Here is a 24,865-nt window from a genome sequence, read left to right on the forward strand (position 1 = left end):
ATCTCTCATACTAAACAGGCAGGTCCTCAATATAAGAGGCAAAATGCAACCTTGTAAAGAAAGCACACATACTATGTTATGTTAACAGCTTGGTTCATCGTGAAAGAGTCTACCCACTGTTCTCTAAAATGTGTCTTTTTAAATACTACTCTCCCTTTTTTTCCCCTCCCACAGCTGCAAATGGTTCAACACTCCCCATATCACCTCCATCCCAGAGGCTAGCAAAGATTAGAAGGCGAAAAAAACCGCACTCATGATGAAATGTTCTCTGAGTTCATGCAGTCCTCTCACACTGAAAGACCCCAGCAGAATGCAGGAATGCACAAAATGAATGTGAGGACAATGTCAGAGTGCAGGAAAGCACAAAATGTCAGAGTGCAGGAAATGTCAGAGTGCAGGAAAGCACAAAATGAATGTGAGGACAGGTGGCGGGAGCAAGAGGAAAGGTGGCGGGATCAAGATGATAGGTGGCGTCAGCGTGATGAAAGGAGGCAGGAAGCAATGCTCAGGCTACTGGAGGATCAAACTGATATTCTCCGGTGTATTGCTAGGGTGCAGGATGGGCAGCAGGAGCACAGACTGCTGCTGCAGCCCCTGTGTAACCAACCGCCCTCCTCCCCAAGTTCCATAGCCTTCTCACCCAACATGGTGGTGGTGGTGGGGGGCCTCCAGGGACCCAACCACTCCACCCCAGAGGACTGCCCAAGCAACAGAAAGCTGGCATTCAATAAATAAGTTTTGAAGTGCAGTGTGGCCTTATCCTTCCCTCCTCCCCCCTCCACCACCCCACCTGGTGCTTTCCTCCTCCCCTACCCATCCCGGGCTACCTTGGCAGTTATCCCCCTATTTGTGTGACAAATTAATAAAGAATGCATGAATTTGAAACAGTAATGACTTTATTGCATCTGCAAGTGATGATCAAAGTGGGGAGGGGAGGGCTTTGGGCTTACAGGGAAGTAGAGTGAACAAAGGGAATGGGTTTTCATCAAGTTGAAACAAAACAGAACTTTCACACCGTAGCCTGGCCAGTCATGAAACTGGTTTTCAAAGCTTCTCTGATGTGCAGCACACCCTGCTGCGCTCTTCTAACTGCCCTGGTGTCTGTCTGCACGTAATCAGAGGCCAGGTGTTTGCCTCAACCTCCCACCCCGCCATAAACATCTCCCCCTTACTCTCACAGAGATTGTGGAGCACACAGCAAGCAGTAATAACTATGGGAATATTGGTTTCGCTGAGGTCTAACTGAGTCAGTAAACTGTTCCAGAGCGCTTTTAAATGTCCAAAGGTACATTCTACCACCATTCTGCACTTACTCAGCCTATAGTTGAACAGCTACTGTCTACTGTCCAGGGTGCCTGTGTATGGCTTCATGAGCCATGGTATTAAGGGGTAGGCTGGGTCCCCAAGGATAACTATAGGCATTTCAACATCCCCAATGGTTATTTTCTGGTCTGGAAAGTTCAAACAGCTGTTCAAACAGACCAGAGTTCCTGAAGTTGCAAGCGTCATGTATCTTTCCCGGCCATACCACATTGATGTTGGTGAAATGTCCCTTGTGATCCACCAGTGCTTGCAGCACCATTTAAAAGTACCCCTTTCGGTTTATATACTCGCTGGCTTGGTGGTCCGGTGCCAAGATAGGGATACGCATTCCGTCTATCACCCCACCACAGTTAGGGAATCCCATTGCAGCAAAGCCATCCACTATGACCTGCACATTTCCCAGAGTCACTACCCTTGATATCAGCAGCTCAGTGATCACATTGGGTACTTGGATCACAGCAGTCCCCACAGTAGATTTGCCCACTCCGAATTGATTCCCGACTGACCAGTAGCTGTCTGGCGTTGGAAGCTTCCAGAGGGCTATTGGCACTCGCTTGTGAATTGTGAGGGCTGCTCTCATCTTGGTATTCTTACACTTCAGGGCAGGGGAAAGCAAGTCACAAAGTTCCATGAAAGTGCCCTTACGCATGCGAACGTTTCGCAGCCACTGGAAATTATCCCAGACGTGCAACACTATGTGGTCCCACCAGTCTGTGCATCTTTCCTGGGCCCAGAATTGGCATTCCATGGCGTGAGCCTGCCCCATTGCCACCAGGATGGCCAAATTGCCAGGGCTCGTGATTTGAGAGAAGTCTGTGTCCATGTCCTCATCACTCTTGTCACCATGCTCCTGTCTCCTCCTCGCCTGCTTTTGCAGGTTCTGGTGCTGCATACACTGCAGGATAATGCGCGTGGTGTTTACAGTGCTCATAACTGCCTCAATGATCTGAGCCGCCTCCATGCTTGCTATGGTATAGCGTCTGCACGGAAAAAAGGCACAAAACGATTCTCAACTGTTGCTGTCACTGAGGGACGGGGTGACTGACAATATGGCTTACAGGGTTGGCTTACTGTACTGTTCCCACAGTCTCTGCCCATTGGAATTCTGGGTTGTGCTCCTAATGCCTGATGGGGCAAAAACATTGTTGCGGGTGGTTCTGGGTACATGTTGTCAAACCTTCTCCCCCCCCCGGTGAAAGCAATGGCAAAAAATCATTTCTCGTCTTTTTTCCTGGGTTACCCATGCAGACGACATACTACTGCTAGCCGTCGTCGTCGTCCCCCCATGGGTGCTCCTGGCCGACCTCAGTTAGGCTGGTTGGGGGCGCCTGGACAAAGATGGGAATGACTCCAGGTCATTCTTTTCTTTAAGTTCCATCTCATGGAGATTCAGTCCTGCCTGGAATATCATGGCAGCTGGAGGCTTCTGCCTCAGGCTGCTCTTCCAGTCGGCAGCACCGTGCGGTCACACCTACCCCAGCCTGCCCCTTGCTCCCATGGCTCATGAAGCCTGGACAGTAGTAAGGAGCAGTTCAACTATAGGCTGAGCAAGTGCAGAATGGTGGTTCACTCTATTTCCCTGTAAGCCAACCGCCCTCCCCTCCCCCCTTTTATCTCCACTTGCAGAGGCAATAAAGTCATTGTTTCAAATTCATGCATTCTTTATTAATTCTTCACACAAATGGGGGGATAACTGCCAAGGTAGCCTGGGAGGGGTGGGAGAGGAGGGAAGCACGGGGGTGGGGTAGTTGTAGCCCTAGAATGGCATGCAGCTCATCATAGAAGCAGGATGTCTGGGGCTCTGACCCGGAGGGGCTGTTTGCCTCTCTGGTTCTTTGGTAGGCTTGCCTGATATTCCAGGCAGGACTGAATCTCCATTAGATGAAACTTAAAGAAGGGAATGACCTGGAGTCACTCCCATTTATGTCCAGGCGCCCTCAACCGACCTCACCGAGGCCGGCCAGGAGCACCTATGTCTGCCCAGGAGCCCCCGACTGACCTCACCGAGGCCGGCCAGGAGCACCCATGTCTGCCCAGGAGCCCCCGACTGACCTCACCGAGGCCGGCCAGGAGCACCCATGTCTGCCCAGGAGCCCCCGACTGACCTCACCGAGGCCGGCCAGGAGCACCCATGTCTGCCCAGGAGCCCCCGACTGACCTCACTGAGGCCGGCCAGGAGGAACCAGGAGACAGCAGCAGACACATACGGCTGCTACCTGTCTTTGCTAACTTGCAAAGGCAAGGAGCTGCTGCTGTGTAGCACTGCAGTACCGCATCTGCCAGCAGCACCCAGAAGACGTACGGTGACAGTGAGCTGAGAGGGCTCCATGCTTGCCGCGGTACGTCGTCTGCATGAGTAACCCAGGAAAAAAGGCAAGAAACGATTTTTTACCATTGTTTTCATGGGGGGCAGGGGGCTGACAACATGTACCCAGAACCACCTGTGACAATGTTTTTGCCCCATCAGGCATTGGGAGCTCAACCCAGAATTCCAATGGGCGGTGGAGACTGCGGGAACTGTGGGATAGCTACCCACAGTGCAACGCTCCGAAAGTCGACGCTAGCCTTGGTACTGTGGACGCACTCCGCCGAGTTAATGGTTTTAATGGTCTTAAGTGGGGACACACACAATCGACTGTATCAAATCGATTTCTAAAAAAATCAACTTATATTAAATCGACCTAATTTCATAGTGTAGACATACCGTAAGAAACAACAATAACTAAACAAGCATACTGAAGTGTTTCTTTAGAACAAGCTCAGGATCGGAAAAGTCAGAACATCTCAAGTCAGGATTATCTGGCGCTCTAGTGCAGCTGGGTAGCAGAAACTCACACAAATCCTTCATGTACTGTATCAGGTTGTTTGTTTTTCACTTTCACAAGCATTAGATTAACTCAAACAATACATGGTTTCTTAGATAAGGTAAGCAGCATTCCCAGACAAAAAAAATGGCCTCATTCTTTTTGTTTAAAATAATGTGTGTGTTTGGAGAAAGAACAAAACATTTTGATGCAGCAGGCATAGTTTTTGACCTAGAACAGCTTTTAAAAATGTTTCTTTGATGGTATATCCCTGAAGATTAGAAGATTCTTCTCACTGAATCCTCTCAGGGAATTATATTTGAGTGGCTGTCAACCAGAAAAAAGAATCCTTATAACACAGAATCTCTGAGGCCAAAACAAAGGGAATATCCTTGGGGAAGCATATACCATATGTGCTAAATTTCCATCTTGCCACAGATACTAGTGCTAATCCACATTTAGGTAACCCTATATAATCTTCTGCTTAAGGCCATTTTTTCATTGCAATACAATAAGCACAGAAGTTAAAACCTAGTGCCATTAGGATTGTTGTTGTTTTTGCTGATGGTTGAGGGCAGAGAAAAGAGAGAGAGAGAGGAGTTGACTATTACATTTATAGAAACCATTTTGAGTTAGCTTACAAATCAGCAACTCCCTCACTCACTGAGTGGAAAAATCCGCAGCCTTAAGGTTGCAGAAATCACATATTTGAGATAATTTTAGCTTCAAACTCTTAAGGAGTTTCCAGTGCATCATGCAGTTGAGGCCAGATTTGCCTGTCCAAGGAGTGGGCAGGAGGTGTGGCTGCCCATACCTACAACTATTCTGAAACCCATAGGTGCTTTCTGCAGTTCTTGGGGCATCCTACAAGAGTCTGGGCATTCACCCAGGCCCAGAAGCTACATGTTACTCTCTGGGCCCCCTGTCTCCATACAAGAATGCTCCATCTGGATTGGATGGTCAGGAAACAAATTACAGAAAGGTAGGTATGGTAGGGTCAAGAAATTGACACAAGGAAGCTGTTGGATTTGAGGAGACTATTGTGCCTTCCCTCATTCCTCTTTTTCTTCTCTGTAATGGTAAACAGTGGGTATATATATCCCCTATCTAGTTGCTGCTTGCTTTAATAATGACCATGCCGTGTTTCCATATTCTTTAAATGCTTGTGGAACATAATACTGGAGAGTATTTTCCCAGATGATTTCCAAAAGAGAAGGGGATTATGAGGACAAGAGGTGTCAGAAGAAATATTCACAACAGGTTATTTTCATGCAACTTCAAATGACCAGCAGAGACAGTACACTGAGAAATCTGTGCCTCAGATACATTTATGGTAACAGACTCAAAATTAGCTGCCTAAACTCACATGTAATATAATGCATATAGATACAAAACAGTAATTGCACACACAAAATGTGCATTTTAGTATCCAAATTCCCATGGTACTTTGGCCAACTGCATGTTAGACCAAATCCTTCCAGCTTACATACACCCCAAACTCTGAGTTGTTCACCAACTTTCTTTTTGGGAATTGGGGCAAATGAGATGTTGTGAGAGGATTCAGAGCAGCAGCAGGGCAGAAGCTTCACAAGGCCCACTCAGAAGCCCTTTGTGCTGTTCGTATCTTCCACCACTCCTACCCACGGTATCAACTCCACACCAGCTCAGCTGCCAGAGACAACGCCATCCCCACGGATGAGAAAGCAGGAATGCTGTATAGCAGACACAATTACCTGGGTTAATGCATATATGTTTTCTTGTGTATCTTAGGAGTTTTGTGGTTCACATTGTTTATTTCTAATAATATGATTCTGCTCCACAGCATAACCTTACAATAGAAATTGTTTTTCCCTGAGCATGAAATTAATGAAGTGTCCAAGGCCAAATTTATCTTTCCCTAGTAATGTACTCCTTTCCTTGTGCTTTATGAGCTGAATTAAGTAATACAATCTACAGCAACCTGACCATCAACATTACAAGGCTGATAATACCTTGAAATAGGGAAGTTAGCAGTCCAAGGTGAAGTCAAGCCACTGAAGAAATAATTTGATATTGGTGAATGCTATTATAAATCCAGTTATAAGCACATAACAGACTAGCAGCATAAAAGAAAGCAGCATTTGTAATTTGTTTATTCGGTGCAACCAGGTTTTTTCCTGGCTAGTTATTATACTTTATTTTTCTCTTTGTCACTCCTAGGATCTGATCAGCAGCATTGTAGTGTGTTCTATAGGTTTCTGTTTAAGATAACTTAGTCCTCTCTCGATATCTTGTTTCCTGCTGAGTTTCTCACCAACTGAATTTCTTCAGTGTGCTACTGAAGAAAAAAATAAGAAATTATATTGTGAGAAAATGAATGGACTTCACTGGATATGCTCTATCCATCATTTCTTCATCATCATGGGATTGGAGTGTATTTCTTGGATTTGGGATGACATGAAATATTATATGACATCAGGAATGTTTGAAAATCTAAATCACTTAACAGAGCCAGCTGCTTCTTTTTAACCCTAGTTTCTTTGTACATCTTTTTGGCCTTTACAGAATGGCAAGGAATGCAAATGAGGAAGGTGGTGGGGATGATACAAGTTTTAATTTCAGCTGGAAAATGTTCACTAGCTGGGATTACCTGATCGGCAATCCTGAAACAGCAGATAATAAGTTTGCCTCAATCACAACAAGCTTTAAGGTAAGATATAGCTCACTAGAGAAAGAGAACCTGATTCTCCCTTCACACCAGAGTCAGTCAGTCAATGGAAATATATCGCTGTAAAATCAGGATGAGAGTGGAACTAGGCATTGTGGTATCTCACTTGCTCTCTCCTTCTAGGACTGCAGGTAAGCAATACTAGTAGCAACGGCTGTGTTTTATGGGATTGCTGTCCATGTACTTGCAAAATTATTCCTGTGAAAAACATGTTTTTCTTCTTCTCCTCACCTTTCCTTGCTTCCAGTTTCTATGGTGCTTTTATTTAAAAAAATGTTTTGTTTGAAAAATGCTGGTGACATTTTGCAGCACTGACACTGTCATATTCTCTTGCTACTCTGAAGAGATATCATTAGACAGCAATGTCATTGCCACAAGGGCCCATTTGGCATGTCAAAAAAAAACTGATTCAGAAGTTTGACACCACACCTGCATCTCAGAAAGATAAAAAAAGGTCACTTCGTGTTTTCTCACAACAACAAATGTTTTATTTTCAAGTGAACAGGGAAACACAGCCCAGTTCCCTGTGCAATACAGCACATTCACTGACTGGACTCTAGATTTAGAACTGTCTGGTGACTTCAGTAATCTCTGGCGTGCTCATGTGTGTGTGTGTGAGGGGTAGTGCAACAGCCGCATTGGCTGGAGGCATTCTGCCTCTCGAGTGCTGAGACAGGCACCTTAGGACATTCAGGAGCTGCTTTTACCATGCACTTCATTTGGGAGATGCAGCATGCACTCTCCTCCATTGCTGGTGTGGAGAGTGCAGGAGGCTAGGGCTGTGTTAAGGAATTAGAGGAACAAGAGTGCCACTAATTCCACACTACGCAGCCAGCCACATCCCTTGTGCTTTCTGGAGTACTACCCAGGGTGCTAATAATCCCCCCCACCTTATGCATAAAGGGCCTCTCTCCCCCATGCAAGGATACAAGTAATTTCACTGGAAGTTACTCAGGTCCTGTGGGTGGAGAATAAGGCCCAAGGCGCTCAACCAACAGTGGCTCTTTGTGCAGATTCCCATGGGGGTTAGAGGGCTGTGAAGGTGTGTCTGTGTCCTCTCCTCACATTCTCCTATACCTACGCGGGGGCAGCCAGGATCTGGCATGAAAATAGTGAAAATCACTTGAGAGAGAGAGTAAAGTGCTTGATGGATATCCCATGGTGCAACCATCCTACCTTCATTTCTATGAACAGGCCGGGAACTGAACAGTCAAAGGGTGAATTCCTGGCCTCACTGAGCTCAGCAAGAGTTTTGCCATTGACTTCAGTGGGGTCAGGGCTCCACCCAAGCAGAGCCACATCGAGCTATTAGAAGGCAGTAATCCAGCTGCCCTACTGGGCAATCGATACATTTATGTACAGTGAAGTAAGAAGCTGTAACTAAACTCCCGCTCCACAAGGACCTCTTGGTGACAGTGTGAGCTCTTTCTGCTGATGAAGCTAGGAAGGGGTGGAGGTAGGGTTAGTTACTCAAGAGCCCATAAATTCATCTGCACTCTACACAGAGTAATGTTGTGCAAACGTTTCATTTCAAAATCTGAAATCATCCAGCCTTGGTCTAGTCTGGGGTTCCTATACAGAAACCCTTCTCAGTCCCCCTGAATTGCAGACCCTCAAAATGAAACCTTGCTGTCTCCAGAGACACACATTTTTCAAGTTTCCCAGTTCCTTAGCAAAAAGATTTCTGACAACTGGTCATACACTTATCCTTCTGGGTCTCCCAACTCACAGCACCTTGTGAATTCATAGTCAGTGCTGGCTTTGTTTTGAATCACAGCTTTGGCATGTGAGTTCAGATGTAAGAGAAACTCAAAATGAAACTCAATGGGGACAAAGCCATAGAAAATGAGCCTGACGATACCCATGCAAGCCAAATCCAGCAATGTCCCACAGCTCCAACAGAGATTTTGATACAATGTCACCTTCTTAAGAAACCTGATGCCCAGGGGTAAAGTCCATTCATCACAACTCATTTAAAAAGACTCTGTTATCTAGTAGCTGCACAGACAATATAGAGCCTGATGCTTTTAATGCTGCTCACTTACAGCTACACTTTTGTTTCCAATAAGTGCAGGAAGCTATTTTGGAGGAGCAGGAGAACCGAAAAGAAGAAAACATTCACCTAACACGATTCCTGAGAGTTCTTGCTAACTTCCTGGCCCTGTGCACACTGGCCGGGAGTGGTTACCTCATCTATTTTGTTGTGAGGAGATCCCAGAAGTTTGCCCTGGAGGGCCTGGATAACTATGGCTGGTGGGAGAGAAATGAAGTTAGTCCCAGTACATGTTATGAAATAGATGTGGTTTGAAGCCACGGTTCTCTCTCTCTTGCTCTCTGCTCTGCTGTCCATGGTTCTTTTTTTCTGGTAGTCTTCTAATTAGGGCTTGGATGGTAAATGTGTAACAAGGGGGTTCCCTTTCTTTTCTCTGTTTCCCATATTCATTAAGACAGTCATGTTTTGTTTTGCTTTTTAAAATAGCTTTTCACACTGAGCTCCCTCACTTCAATTCCAGCCCTGACTATAAACTCCTCTTCCTCCATGCCTAAACCTCTCTAATTTCTTGTACACATTCAAAGCAACTAGTGACAGGGCTTCACCTACTTTATTAATACAGCCTGTTAATGGCATTGTGTGGATTAGCCAGAAAGATGGATGGGGTTGAATATTAACACTAACATTTCTGTTTTAAGCCTTTGTTATTGGTTCCTGCAGGTAAATACAAGCAAAGAGAGAAGTCATAAATCACAGTTTCAAGCAAAATGAAAGTAAATTCAAGGACATAGGAGAGTTCCATTAAGTCTTTGGTTAAACATGACATGTAACATTCACAAACATACACACACACAGGTCTGGGTCTGACAAATGTAGGACACTCCCGCACAGCACAGACCAAATAAAAGACTTTGGGCCGGATTGTCCTCTTGCTTACACTGATTCTATATTGGTGTAACTCCACTGTCTTTGCTGTTACTCCTGATTTACACTGGTGTATGTGAGATTAAAATAACAGATTTCGTTACAGGTAGCTGAGGCAAAATTCTTGTTCTGCCACAAAAAGGGAAGAGCATCAGTCGGTGCTCTATAGCATTTACTCTACTTAATGTTGTCTGGCTTAACTCACAGGTCACATTCACAAACCAGCCCCTGACCTAGCAAGGAACTGTAAACTATGATTTATTAAGAAGGGTTAGTACCTTATTACAGCAAACCTCTCACTGACTCCATTGGGAGAATTTTCAGAGCAAGGGGTGATTAAGGAGTGATGAACTATGTCGCCTAGTGGATAGTGCAGTGGACTGAAATTCAGTAGACTTGGGATCTACTCCCGGTTCTGTCAATGGCCTGGTGGGTGATGTTACTTTACCGCTTTGTGCCTCAGTTTTTCCATTGGTAAAATGGGGATAATAATCCTTACCTCCTTCGTTAAGTGCTTGGCTATCCACTGATGCAAAGCCCTTTATAAAAGCTAAGTGTTATTATTTGGTAGAAAATAGGTAATGGGAAGAAAATTTACATCCATAAATTCTCTCTTTCTATCTGTTTGTCTTTATCTTATGTACTTGCAGAGTGTCCATACTACCTAAGCAATAAAACTACTTAACAAAGGGCATATAACAAAAGCATAAAGAACTTGTGGGAAGACAGACTGATTCAGCCAAAGCACAGTAATTAATAACACTTGAAAGAGAAGGAGGTCTTATTATATTAAAAGTCTTTCCAGCAGCAAAAAATAGATTTTACATTTAAGATCTTGCAAGCTCAAACACAATGGATTTTTGCAAAAAAATACCTTCCAACTTTTTTAAGAGCTACCAGCAGTGGGGATAGAGTAGATCACTGCATTTATATTTAAGGTATCGCTATGTCAACATTCAGTTTTAATTCTAGACATCTCAAGGTTTTGCTACTATAAAGTATAAATCTTCCTCTTAATTAATTGTTAAAAAATTGTTACATTATTTGAAAATACATGAAAAATAGAGCTTTATTACTGCCTTCAGTAGTAGACAAGGCTATTACTATTGCATTCAGCAAGAATGGAAAGAGTGATTTATATTTACTAAACTGTTTATTCTTAAACTTATAATTTAAACAGCAAGCAATCAACATTCAATATTCATTGCTGGCATGATTTACGATGCTGGGAGCTTGTGTTTAGACTTCACTGCAGTCACAGCACTACTTACAAGATTCATAACCTCCTTTAGCAGTGGGAAACTCAGAGCTGCTTGTGCAGCTGTTACTTTCTAGACCTTAAAGTGCCATGGAAAGGGTTGCTCACTAGAATAGCTAACTTCTCAGTTAGGGGAAAGGATGTGTTTGGAGCTACAGTTTTCACATTAGTTAGAGGGTATCTGGTTATTATTGTTCCGTGTGTACCTACAATCCCAGCTCCATAGGGTAGACATTACTTTTGAAGTTTACTTCCTGCTCTTTGCCAATTTTTAATGATTGGCAAAAATCCAGCAGCTATGAAGAAGCGGAATATGGGAGGGGGTGGGTATCAGGGTTAATTCACTCGTGCACATGCACCTCTAGGAATGGAACACCTGATTTTCCACTACATTACATTATTGTTATGCCAGTGTAATTCCACTTAAACTACTGCAGTTACCCCAATGTAATATCGGTGTGAACAATAAGGGAGAATCTGCCCAGTATCTTATCCTGAAGCAGAGCAAATGTCCAGGGTGAATCCTTGCTCTCTTCATAAATATATATTAGATGTAGCTAAATTTGAGTTTTTGAAGAAAGTTTTCAATGAAATTATGAATTTCAATGAAAAAAAATGGGAAAACAATTCAAAGAAATTTACTTGAAAAAGTTGGCATTTTCCAGAACGCTAGAGAGGGCTTTTTTTTTAATTTTTACATTTTGGTGAACAATTACATTCTGCCTACCTAAATCTCTTTTTGCATTTTCAATTGCCCACCATATTCTTCACTTTCTGACTTAAACAGTCATAGTGTTTCTGTGTATTGTTTTATGACTTACACCTTCCATCCCACAAATGGCTGTGTTTCATTGACGATTGCAATTAGCTAGAAGGATGTTGCAGAATAAGAGGAGGTTCAGAGACAGGAAACCAGAATGACGGGGCGTGGAAAAACACTGACATGCAAAGAGATTGAAAAGAATGGGATATTTTACTGTAGAAAAGAGGTTAATAAATGGGGGCATGATAAAAGTATTTAAAATAATGGATGGTAGAGAGAAGGAAGTTCAGACACTTCTGTTTGTTTACCCCATCTCATAATAGAGAAACAAGGGAAAAATCAATGGAATTGAAAGGTGGCAAATTCAAAATTGACAAAAAAAAACTTTTTCACATAGAACACAATTGGAATGTGGAACTCATTGCCTCAGAATGACATTTAGCAAAGATTTTGATTTAGCAGATTTAGCATAATTTAAAAAGAGGGATTGGACATCTATGTGATTAACAAGAGCACACGGTTATGATAATAAACACTAAAAAGAGGGAAGAATTTTGGAAGGGATATAAATCCTCATACTTCAGGGTTTAAACCAACCTCAGATTATTAGTGGTTACGATGAGATTCCGTTGGGTGCCGGATTATTCTGTAACTGCCTATTGGGGAGCTGCTTACACCCTCCTTTGGCGCATCAGGTGCTAGACACTGTCAGAGACACGTTGCTGGACAAGACTGGCCACCAATCTGATCCAATATAGTAATTCCAATCTACCTATCACCTGTGGTTGCATGTATTTCTCTATCTATAGAGATTAGTTCATTGATTCCGTACTGACTCAGAGGAGTGTAAAGTTTCTTAAGCACTTCTGAAATTTTCTTGGATAGTCTATTGTTATCAACATGCCTGTTTTGTTCAACAGCAACATCACCAATAAAAAGTAAGGACACCTCACAATAATGCAAAACCATAAGAACCAATGTTCAGGATTTCTATCAAATTTAGGTATACCAAATAGGTAGGCACCTAAGAACAATCATCTGTTAAATTAATAGTACACAGTGGTAAACAGATTCCACCTTCTTCAATTATAAAGCCAGAAGCTGCAAGGGATGGCAGCTGCATACTTGTTAAAACTGAACAAACAAAAAGTAAGTGTGATTTCTTTATGTTAGAATTAGTTGTTTAAATAGTGATAATTAAACACCTTTCTATATTTATAGGAAACAGCTTTGAATTTCTATTATCATAAAACCTCCAGCTATTCAGAGAGATTACATGGTGCTACAAGCCCCATACAGAATATGCTACTGGTTGTCTATAAATATGAAAATCCAGTAATTAGCACTCATTAAAATCCAAAAATAGAAAAGCAGCAAATAGAAATGCCATTTATTTCTTACACTGTTTCCACTGATGAAACTCTATGAGACACCAGTGCTCTGTAGTTGCAAATGCAAGAGGGTAATTTTTCTTGCCTGCGTAGTCCCTTTCTGGCATCACATTACATGTGCAAACAGAAGTGTAACCTCAGCTTTCTACCCTTTGTCATTAGGATGTTGTAAATGTATTACATTCTGTTTAAGTTTTGGCAAGAGTGGGCACAGAAGAGGTTAATTTCAGGGCAGCCCCAAGATATCTGGAAAAATCAAACAAAAGAATAAAAATCTATTTCACCTGCAGTCCAGCAACCAACTCCTTATGAGTCCAAATGGAATTAGATTCAGTTTGTGGAATGTATAATCCATGTTGAGTTTCAAAATTATTAGCAGATATCTTTATGCTCTAGGACCATTCAACTCAATACACTTGCATACAGTTATATAGATAAGTGAATGCAGCTACAGAATGCTAATCACAAAAGGTAGAAAGGAGAGGACAGGCTGGGTTTGCACCTGCAATGTGGACAATCAATTACAGATAATTTAAGGGCCATATAATGGTCCAGATACTGAGTTAGTGGTGCATTGTTCTAAAAATACCTCTTTGTTTAAACCCAGATCCCTTTGGCAGTCTATTAGCCTTAACATGCAAGAGGAGTGGATATTACATGAAAAATTATTGAAAATGGGAAAATCCCTCAGATCCCTCTGATACAGAATTTGGCCTGAAAATAGGTGTCATTTAGAATAAAGTAACTAATGTTTTATTATCTTTTTCAGAACTTTAAAAACAGAGATATCCATTTACAGTAGATTACAGCTGATTTTTCCCCACCTCCATCCCCCATAAACACATCTTATGTGAACTCCCACAATAAGTTTTGTTTATGTACTGGTTGAAATGCCAGCTAATATGGCAGTGGAAGAGCAAAAGCCCAGGACTCGTCTCTAACTTTTTCTTGTGTGATTCTTTGCAGGTGAACATGGTCATGTCTCTCTTGGGAATGTTCTGTCCAACTTTATTTGATGTAATCAGTTCTCTGGAAAATTACCACCCTCGAATAGCCCTGAGATGGCAGCTGGGGCGCATCTTTGCTCTCTTCTTGGGCAATCTATACACATTCATCATTGCCCTGATGGATGAGATCAATCTCAAGGCAAGCTAACCAGGAAGTCTTCCATCACCATTGAATGTGTGTGTTTTTTCAAATGTCTAATGACTGAAGTCAAGGGTTCCCAAGATGGGACTGTGACCTACAGGGAGAGCAAACAGGTGTTAAGAGGTTGTGACTACAGCTGGGCAGGAATTTTTCAATAAAAAAATTTTTTCATCAGAAAAATGCTGATTTGTTGAACCTGAAACTTATTGGAAAAAGTTGTTTTAAACAAATTCCTCAACTCAAAAAAAAAAATTCTGAAATTGTTAAAATATTTCATTTTGACAATTTCAAGAACATAAATCTCTCATTTGAATTGACTTGATGTTAAGAAAATTAAGCTATAGTAAACAATTTAAAGAAATGGTCAAAATCAAAACAAAACATTTTGATTGATGCAAACCTAATTATTTTTCATTTTTGTTTTGCAATTCTTTCTCCAAGATGTTTACTTTTCATCGTGATTCAGGATGTTTTGGTTTTTTTCCCCAAAATCTCAAAGAAATTCACAGGATAGGTAACTTTTCCCAACCTCCCCACAACCAGCTCTAGCAGTGACCATGCCACCATGCCCATATTGTTCCATCCCACTTATAAGGGAGGGACATTCTAGCGGGTTGGGAAGGTCTAGGAATGGGAAAGATTGAGAACCTCTAAGTTAAGTTCATACAGTTGATCTCCTGTTTATTTGGGATTTCTTTTTCTAGCTGGAAGAAGAGAAGATAGTGAAGTATAACATGACAATATGGGAAGCCAGCCTTTACAATGGTACAATACCAGAAAATGCCACTGCTCCTCCAATACAGGTGGATCCTGCAGACGTCCCTAGAGGGCCATGTTGGGAAACAATGGTAGGGCAGGTAATGCAATTTATTTAGGATAATAGTGAATCTCTCTGAAGATTTTAAATCAGCACCACTCTTTGTTTCTGTTGTCACCTGGCATTTCTCTGAAGTAGGAAAAGACTTGGGGATTGGGGAAAGACAGGGTCCCATGTCACTCCTTAGTTAATGGGCAGAGAAATACTTATTCCTTTTTTGAATCCTCTTAGGCCCTCACAGTTCCCCTTGCCCCCACACATTGACTATAGCTTGTAATGATGCCTGGAAACATTTCTTTTCTCCTCTATTTTTCTATTCTCTTGTCTTTCTCTCCGTCTTGTACAGCATATTTAGCACTCAATAAAGGTGATGGATTTACCATGTGGAAGATGAGTAGCATCATTTTGCTTGGAATTTTGATCATCGAAGACCAATTTGTGAGAGCAAAATGAGTGTAGCAAAAAGTACAAAATGTGTAGTTCAACAAGGCAAGTCTTACAAAATCGTGACTAGCCATCACTGCATTAAGAAGTTATTTTACCATATTTTATGGAACAGGTGCAAGTGTTGCAATTTAAGACTGTGGGCAGTTTCAAGCAGCACAGCTTAGTGATGGGTGTACCTAGCAGTTCTGTTTGATTCTGTTGAACATACATATCCATCTTCGCTAGCCATGTTCTATGTGGCTTCTGTGATCTTCCCGCAGCCTGTTTTCCTCCTTTTGACCAAGTCTTATCTCTCTCTCTTAACTTTCAGCTTTTTCCTCTCTCTGAGACAGAATCCTCCACTGAATCCTAGCTTTTGATGCTCTGTCACACTGCCAATTTCCCTATATGGAAATCAGGATCTTCACTGGGAAATCTTACAGTCCTTTTAAAAATTCCACGGGAGATGTCACCAGTAGGGGGCAGATAGCCTGGAAAATACTAACAGTTTATCAGGCTCTCTGCTGGATGCACTGGTGCAGAATTACAAGCTGTGAAACTCAATCTGTTGTGTGCCTCAGAGGAACAAAAATTTTAATTGAGCAGCATTTGAGACCCATCAGCGACAGTAACAGACTTTCTGGAAACCACAATAATAGGACCAAAAATTGAGGGAAGAGTAGGTCTGGGCATAGGCGGCAGGTTTGTATAATTTTTGGTGGGGCCCAAAATGGTGGTGCCCCCCCCACTCCCGCCCTGTAAGCCGATATAAAATGAAGCTACAACGCGTCAGTGCCACAAGATTACAAGGTTGGAGAAGGAGTAGGGGGTTCCAGGGGCCAGTCAAGGGACAAGGAGCAGGGGGGGGTTGGATGGGGCAGAGGTTCGGAGGGGCAGTCAGGGGACAGGCAGCAATTGGATAGGCACGGGAGTCCAGAGGGTTTATCAGGGGACAGGTAGGGGGTGGGGTCCTGGGGGGAAGTTGGGTGGGGTCTCAGGAGGGGGCAGTTGGGGACAAGGAGAAGGGAGGCTTAGATAGGGGCTGGAGTCCCAAGGGGCAGTTGTCTCAGGAGTGGGTAACGGGGGACAAGGACCAGTGGTGCTTAGATAGGGGGTGGGGATCCTGGGGGGCAGTTGGGGTAGGGGTCTGGGGAGGGGGCAATCAGCGGCCAGGGGCTGGGATTCAAAGGGCTCTGAGCTGCTGGCAGCCGCCGGGAGCCCTGAGCCCTTTAAATCCCAGCCGCCGCGGCTGGGATTCAAAGGGCTCTGGGCTCTCTGCCCCTGCGGGCAGCCCAGAGCCCTCTGATTCCCGTCCGCGGCTGGGATTTAAAAGGCTCTGGGCTCCCCGCCGCCACGGGCAGCCCAGAGCCCTCTGATTCCCGTCCGCGGCTGGGATTTAAAAGGCTCTGGGCTCCCCACGGTTGCAGGCAGCCCAGAGCCCTCTGATTCCCGGCTGCGGCTGGGATTTAAAAGGCTCTGGGCTCTCCGCCACCGCGGGCAGCCCAGAGCCCTCTGATTCCCGGCTGCGGCTGGGATTTAAAAGGCTCTGGGCTGCCCGCCGCAGCGGGCAGCCCAGAGCCCTCTGATTCCCGGCTGCGGCTGGGATTTAAAAGGCTCTGGGCTCCCCGCAGCAGCGGGCAGCCCAGAGCCCTCTGATTCCCGGGGGCGGCTGGGATTTAAAGGGGCGAAACCTTGCTCCAAATATTGGTGGAGCAGAGCCCCTGATTTTGAATATTCCTGGGGCTTTAGCTCCACCAGCCCATATAAGTTGGCGCCCATGGGTCTGGGGTGAGGCCTGAAAAGTGATGAAGCATCTACTGGGGCCTCCCAGAGGGATGTGGGCAGGGAGAAACGTTTATGTTGGGATTTTACCATCTTTCTCCCTCTCCAACTGTGGGAACTGAGGGGAAGGAAGAGAGGATGGTCCACCCTACATGTTTGAACACTTAGTGTCAGGGGTGCAAAGGGGATTTAGGATATCATCTACAGAAGAATTCCACTGTTGCAACCCTTCTGCCTCCCAGAATAGGGGGTTTTCCATGGTGGGGATTGGATTACACTCTGGCAGGCCCAGTTGGTAATGGTCACTTAGCAGGCTGTTATCCACCATGTTACAGCAGTCCTTGGACTGTTCTAACATCCTGGGGGCCAATTTGGCCCCTGGAAGCCCCAGGGATCAGTAGGGGTAGTAAAAGAGCAGAAAGTTCCCCTTTCTTCTAAAATGTGTTGAGCACATCTGGGGATGTCTCCCAGTATTATTTATTTATTACTAGCCTAAACATTCTCTTAAAAGAAAACATTGCGTCAACAGGAATTTGTGCGACTGACGATTTCTGACACTATGACAACATACATCACAATTATAATTGGGGATTTCCTGAGAGCCGTCTTTGTCAGGTTTTTCAATTACTGCTGGTGCTGGGACTTGGAGTATGGATTTGTAAGTATCTCTCTCGCTTTTAATTCCATTGTCAGATTATCACTTGACATGTTGGTAGTGATTTGTATTTTCATCTTGAGCATCCCAAGTTTAGAGAAGACAAGGCCCATCAGCTTCAAAATCCCTGAATAACATTAAATATTATCTTTTCTCCTCTCCTGCTACTTTGCTTTGTTTATACACATTTCCATTTTAAAGGATCTAATCTATATCCTACTGAAGTCACTGGAAAGGCTTCTGTGAGCTGTAAATCAGGCTTTAAATGGTTTCTAAATGACTAAGCCAGCCAGTGGGATGGGGAAAAAGCATCGAAGGGCTGGTTTTAGATACGTTAGAAATTGTTTTAGTTGGAACACTGTTTTAATTAAGATTAATCATGATCACATAACATTCACCTGATTAGATCAGTGACTCAATTTGTTTGGTGACAGGTGCATTTGGAATATCTAGAATGAAAGCCTGTGGCTTCATTTAAGTCTTTGGCAAAATCCCATGGACTTCCACGAAGCAAGGATTTCATCCTTAATCTGTAGAATGTTTTCTAAGGCCAGTTCTTTCCTTCTATCTGAAGAAGTGAGGTTTTTAACCCATGAAAGCTTATGCCCGAATATATCTGTTAATCTTTAAGTGCCACCGGACTCCTTGTTGTATTCAACAATAGAAAGCATTCAGAGTTGAACTTGATGTAAACTTAAGTCTCTGTCTACACTAAAGACTTCTTCTGGCACAGCTATGTTTGTCGTGGCTATGATCCCTGTCTGACTAGATATGCCTGCAAAAGCCCCTAGTGTAGATACAGTTATACCAGCAAAACTGTGCTTTTACCAATATAGCTTGCTTTGTTCAGGGAGCGGGTACACTTGTAAAACATAGTTTTGCTGATATCAGCTGTGCCAACACTAGGAGTGCTTTTGCTGTTATAGTATACAGGTATAGCTATACAGTACCGGTAAAGGGCTCATAGTATAGAAAAATGTTAAGTGTAAACAGAGTTATCTTACACAGTTAATTTCTTGGTATTTCTAATGCACCCATCCTGGTAATATTTAACACCAACACAATAAATAGAATGCAGTGTGTAAAACTAATATCTTTTCATTCCTCATCCATCCCTCTCTCCTCATATTATGTCATGAAAGTATGCGTGGATTTATTATTAATTATATTAAGATTTATCTTCAGGGGAAAAAAATGACACTGAGCTATTTAGTCAGACTATTACTCAGGGACAGTTAGTGCAAGGTGCTTGCCATTCTAGTTTCTGGTGGAAGAGTTCCATAGCTATGAGCCAGCCACTGAGAAAGCACTCTGCTGTGGCAAGTTTCAGCCTTAACACTGTTAACACCAGCACCCCCCTGACAAATGGAGCTGTTGTGGTTGGTCTCAAGAGAAAGGCGGTTCTTGAGATAACCAAGGCACAATCACTGTAATGTCAAAGCCAGACACATAAATGAAACTCAGTGTTGGACAGGGAGTCAGTGCGCCGACTTCCTGAGGTCCCTTCCAACCCTGATATTCTATGATTCTATGAAGCTCTGGAATGATGTGCTCTCATTGCTCTGTACTACTTAGTAGATGGGCTGCTGCATGTTGGACCAGCTGGAGCTTCATCAGTCTTCAGATTTACCACAGCCATTGTGTTAGTTGAGCCTGGAGGTGAGGAACGCATGAGTCATTGTGGCCAATCTCACATCGCACAGAAAGGAGCACAGACTCCTCACCGGCCAATGGTAGCAACAGGTGTTTTGGGTACTATGGCTATTAGGGGACCCAGGAGCAGTGAAATGTCCAGAATTACTCCAAGCCTTCATGCCACTCTGATAATTGGAGAGCAGATGCCGTCCATTTAGAGTGATGTTATAGGCTTGGCCTGTTTCCTTCTTCCTACAAACTGCTTCTCTGATTTGCCCAGTGTTAAGAGCAGCCAGCTGCTCTTCACCTAGGTGCTTATCTCGCTGAAGCCCTGGGAAAGGTGGGAGGTGCCAGAGTCTGATGTGGAGGATATATAGAGCTGAGTATCATCTGCATATTGCTTTTACCAAAGGCCATGGGAGCAGATGTACTGTAAATCTTGCTGCATGGATGATAATCACAGTCCCTGAACCAGAGTGGCAGGAACACCTTTATTACTCTCTGCAGGAAATGCTAATGTCATTGTTGGCTTTAGAAAAAAAGATGAAAAAAATGCCAATTTGCTTCCTGGTGGTTTCTAAAGCCTGGCCAAATGCAAATAGTAAGAAATGTCACTTGTTAGATCATCATCATTACCCCAAAATATAATGCTGTCCCGGATTCCTGGGAAAGATGTTACAGGTACTGTTTAAGAACAAGTGACAATGAGGTGATATAGGCTTAGGCCAAACTATGACTTTAAGCATGGGAATAATCTTACTAAAGTCAATGGGCAACTCACCCTTAAAAATGGTGTATGCTTAAGTACATTGCTGAATGGGCCCTCAACTTGAAGCAAGTCCTGTTGCTCATTGTGCTCCACCCAATGCCCTGGAGCCGTTGCACCCTACCAAAGATCATGTCTCCTGACCCAGTGACTTTGGCCATGCTCCCCCACCCTCTTTCCCTGACTCATAAAATATGTCGTTTAGCCCTCAGAATAGTACAGACATGGCTTTACTGGATATAAAGTATTAAACTGGCTGGCCTTAGTTTCTAGTTTTTATGCTTGAATCAGGAGTTCTAGTCAGCCATTTAGCATTTCAATTGTTCCAGTTAGTATTTCATACCACTGCCCAATTTTTTGCTTCCCCATTGCTTTTAGCTACCTTCTTGTATGTTAAAAGAATAACAAATAACTCAATAAAGCATAGGTTGGACGGACAAGAGCTTTAATTAAGTGTGTGGACTAAAAGAGCAATACCATGGCTCATCCCTTTTACACTTGAGCAGGCCTGCCATGCACAGCTACACTTTGACATGATAGTCACACACTCTTGATTGCTTGCCTGGGAATATGCATTGTCAGTGATCCTGGGGCAGCCAGCAAATGGGATGCTCTGATAAAATGTTAATGAAAGTTATGGAACGTTTCCTTGGGAGTAAGTGGATTCCTTATTTTTGTTATTGATTATTATTCACTAAGTGCCACTAATACATTTACTGGTTGATGAAGCTAAATGAACTAGCTATGGATAATTCAAGGTCACATTTAAGAGATTTGCTCAGTTTACAAGTCAAAAGTAAAGGGCCCAGATTCACCAGTGCAATCTAGATACTTTGTGCAGCCCTAGTAATGTAAAGCAGCCAAAATCCAAGCTAATTAAGCGAGGTTTACAGATGCTGTTGGAGCACACAAAGCAGCCAGAATTTACTGGTGAATCTGCCCCCGATTTTCCCACTGCCAACCCCGTTGACACGATTTAATTTGAAAAAAAAAATCAAGCTGTGTTCATTCTGCCTCTTCCATCATCACCAGTAGTAAACTGATAGTTTTGTTGATACTGTATGAAGTAAACTAAAATCCACTTTACTTATCCATAAAATAGTATTCTTTTACTTTAGAGCAAAGGCTATCTAAACAACATACATATCACAGCACTATATATAGACATGTATATTTCATATAAAAAGCTATGTTAAGAGAACATTAAGGTTGCAAAGTCAAGTACACAGGTTATAGTGTTTCCTAATGGTGCCTGTGCAACCTTTTCCAGCCTTCACCTAGTTGCGCCCCTCCCCAAACATTTTCTGACTAGCTCTAATACATACATACACACTTATACCTAGATAAGTGCCCAAAGGTGACCATTACTGGAATACTATGTCCAGTTCTAGAGTGCACAATACAAGAAGGTTGTTGATAAATTGGAAAGAGTTTAGAGAAGAGCCATGAGAATGATGAAAGGATTGGAAAACGTCCTCTAGCAATAGGCTTAAGGAGTGCAATCTCGTTAGCTTATCAAAGAGAAGGTTAACGGTGACTTGATCACAGTCTAAGGGTATGTCTACACTACAAGACTATTTCGAATCAACTTAATTCGAATGTGTGGAATCGACCAAAATTGGGAATGACTCCCTGAGTCAATCCCTCCTTTTTGGTATCTAAAAATAGAATCAGTCCTGCCTAGAATATGGGCAAGTGTACTAGAGAACCACTGTATCAGAGAACCAGAGAGCACAGCTGCTCTGTGTCAGATCCTGCATAGATTATGAGCTGTACGCTATTCACAGGGGGTGCTCCTGCAACAACCCCACCTGTTCATTCCATTCTTCCCCCAGCCTTCCTGGGCTACCATAGCATTGTCCCCCCACTTGTGTGATGAAGTAATAAAGAATGCAGGAATAAGACACAGTGACTTGTTAGTGAGAAATGAGTGGAATGCAGCCTCCAGTTGCTATGATAGTCCAGATAGGACATTAAGGAGTGTGGAGGAGAGGAGCCCAGCATCCTGCTGCTAGTCCAGGGGCAATTGAATCTTTTCTTTACACATGAAGGGTGGGGGCTGATGAAGCTCAGCCCCCTGTTGCTATGATGAAGACGGTTATCAACCATACTGCACCATCTACCATGAAAAATTAGGTGCACCTGACATTGGGGGACCTGACAGATGCTAGTCGGCATGGTTACCAGTCCTTTTGCACTGCCCCATGTGCCAATAGGCTGATGATGACGATGGATATCAGTCATATTGTACCGTCAGCCACCCATGGCGGGGGTGGGGAGCAAGGATATTGGTGTTGAGTGCTGCAGCATCGCATCTATCTGCAGCATTCAGTAAAGATACGGTGACATGTAAAAGAGTCAACAGAGGATTGTTTTCCCTTTCACTTCTGGGGGGGGGGGGTGCATAAATTGCCGAGCTATGCCCTGACCCACCGCGGACACTGTGTTTGACCCTAGAAGCATTTGGAGTTCAGCCAAGAATGCAAATGCTTTTCGGAGACAGCAGGAACTGTGGGATACCTTGCATCCTCAGTCCCCCCTCCCTCCATGAGCGTCCATTTGATTCTTTGGCTTTCCGTTACGCTCGTCACGCAGCAGCGTGCTGAGTCTCTGCTATGCCGTCTGTCCGGAGATTTTTTAAAAATACTTTGGACCAGGCGTAACATTACAGTAATTCCCCTAATTAGATGCAGGAGTCTCCGAGCGAGATCACCCTGAGGACGGTCACTGAAGGAGATAGAGAGCGCATGCTGCGTGAAAGCCAGCACAAACCAGGGCCCTATGCAGCCGTGCTCGGGGAGGCAATGCTCCCTGAATACCGCATGAAAGCCTCGCGCGGAAAAGGGTGCTATCACGGAGCACCCAATAAGGCAGCTCTCCCCAGAAACCTCCTGCTGATGCTTATCGATTAACGGAAGGAGAGCTTCGTGGAGATCTCCCAGGAGGATTTCTGTTCTATCACCATATATAGAGAGACCTCCTTCTCACACACTTCAGATTCCTGTTATATTAAGAATAAAAGTTAACATGGTTAAAGCACTTACCGACTGCTCCTTCCCCTGATTCAGGGTCCGGGTTAATGGCCGGGGAGGGTTGTTGGGGGATCTCCGTGACGGTGATGAATAGATCCTGGCTGTCGGGGAAACCAGCGTTGGAAGCGCTGTCGCCTGCCTCGTCCTCCACAAACCCTTCCTCATCTTCCCCGTCCGCGAACATCGCCGAGGAACTGGCCGTCGACACTGTCCCATCGTCAGAGTCCATGGTCACTGGTGGGGCAGTGGTGGCAGGCTCCGTAGCGTCCGTTTGCCGCTTTGATTTTTTGGTAGCCTTGTCTGGGGTCCTTGATTTTCACGCGGCGCTGCGTTGCATCCCAGCTGTATCCTCTGTCTCTCATGGCTTTGGAGACCTTCTCGTAGGTCTTTCCACTCCGTTTTTTGGAGCGCAGCTCCGAAAGCACAGACTCCTCGCCCCACACACCGATCAGATCCAAGACTTCCCGGTCAGTCTATGCTGGGTCCCTCTTTCTATTCAGAGATTACATGAACTCCTCTGCTGGAGAGCTCTGCATTGCTGCCGGTGCTGCTGAGCTCGCCCCGATGTCCAACCACGAAATGAGATTCTAACTGTCCAGACAGGAAAAGGAATTCAAATTTTCCCGGGACTTTTCCTGTGTGGCTGGTCAGAGCATCCAAGCTTGGACTGCTGTCCAGAGCGTCAACAGAGTGGTGCAGTGTGGGATAGCTCCCGGAGCTACTAAGTTCGATTTGCATCCACACCTAGCCTAATTCGACATAGCCATGTCGAATATAGCGCTACTCCCCTTGTCGGGGTGGAGTGCCGAATTCGAACTAAAGAGCCCTCTAGGTCGAATTAAATGGCTTCCTGGTGTGGACGGGTGCGCGGTTAATTCGAATTAACGCTGCTAAATTCGAATGAAAGTCCTAGTGTAGACCAGGCCTAATTGCTTACATGGTGGGAAAAGTTGATTCTAGAGGACTCTTCAGTCTAACAGTCAAACAGATAAGAAGATCAATGGCTAGAAGCTAAAGCTAGACAAATTCAGGCTAGAAATAAGGTACATATTTAAGATAATTAGCAAATGTTAACTGGAACAATTTACCAAGAGTTGTGGTGGATTCCCCATTGCTAGACAATTTTAAATCAGGATAGAATGTTTTTTCTAAAGAGTTATCCTCTAATTTAAATGGGAATCAATTCAGGGAAATCCTATGGCTTATGTTATACACGAGGTCAGGGTAGATGATCTCAGTTGTTCCTTCTGGACTTAGAATCTATGAATCATTGTTTTAAAAGTTCAAAGCATATCCAATAAGAATGGAACTCTTTGTACTTTCCAGTAGTACCTTCACCTCTTCAAAGAGCTCAGTAAGATTTATAATGAAACATTGCAGGCTGTAATGAAGGCAACACATTGATCTTGGGTCATATTCATTTGATTCATGACTCATTGT

General features: G+C 43.8%; 1 protein-coding gene across 1 annotated transcript in view; it reads left to right on the top strand.

Moving 5' to 3' along the window:
- Window positions 1–24,865, top strand: part of TMC1 (transmembrane channel like 1) — a 79,474-nt gene that overhangs the window by 45,693 nt on the left and 8,916 nt on the right. Inside the window, exons 10-14 of the mRNA XM_045020251.1 lie at window positions 6,672–6,816; window positions 8,909–9,103; window positions 14,130–14,309; window positions 15,017–15,169; window positions 17,867–17,995. Of these exons, the coding sequence (XP_044876186.1) occupies window positions 6,672–6,816; window positions 8,909–9,103; window positions 14,130–14,309; window positions 15,017–15,169; window positions 17,867–17,995 (802 nt within the window). The remainder of the gene's footprint in view (window positions 1–6,671; window positions 6,817–8,908; window positions 9,104–14,129; window positions 14,310–15,016; window positions 15,170–17,866; window positions 17,996–24,865) is intronic.

The sequence above is a fragment of the Mauremys mutica genome, chromosome 6 (assembly GCF_020497125.1).
Source record: "Mauremys mutica isolate MM-2020 ecotype Southern chromosome 6, ASM2049712v1, whole genome shotgun sequence".
NCBI lineage: Eukaryota > Metazoa > Chordata > Testudines > Geoemydidae > Mauremys > Mauremys mutica.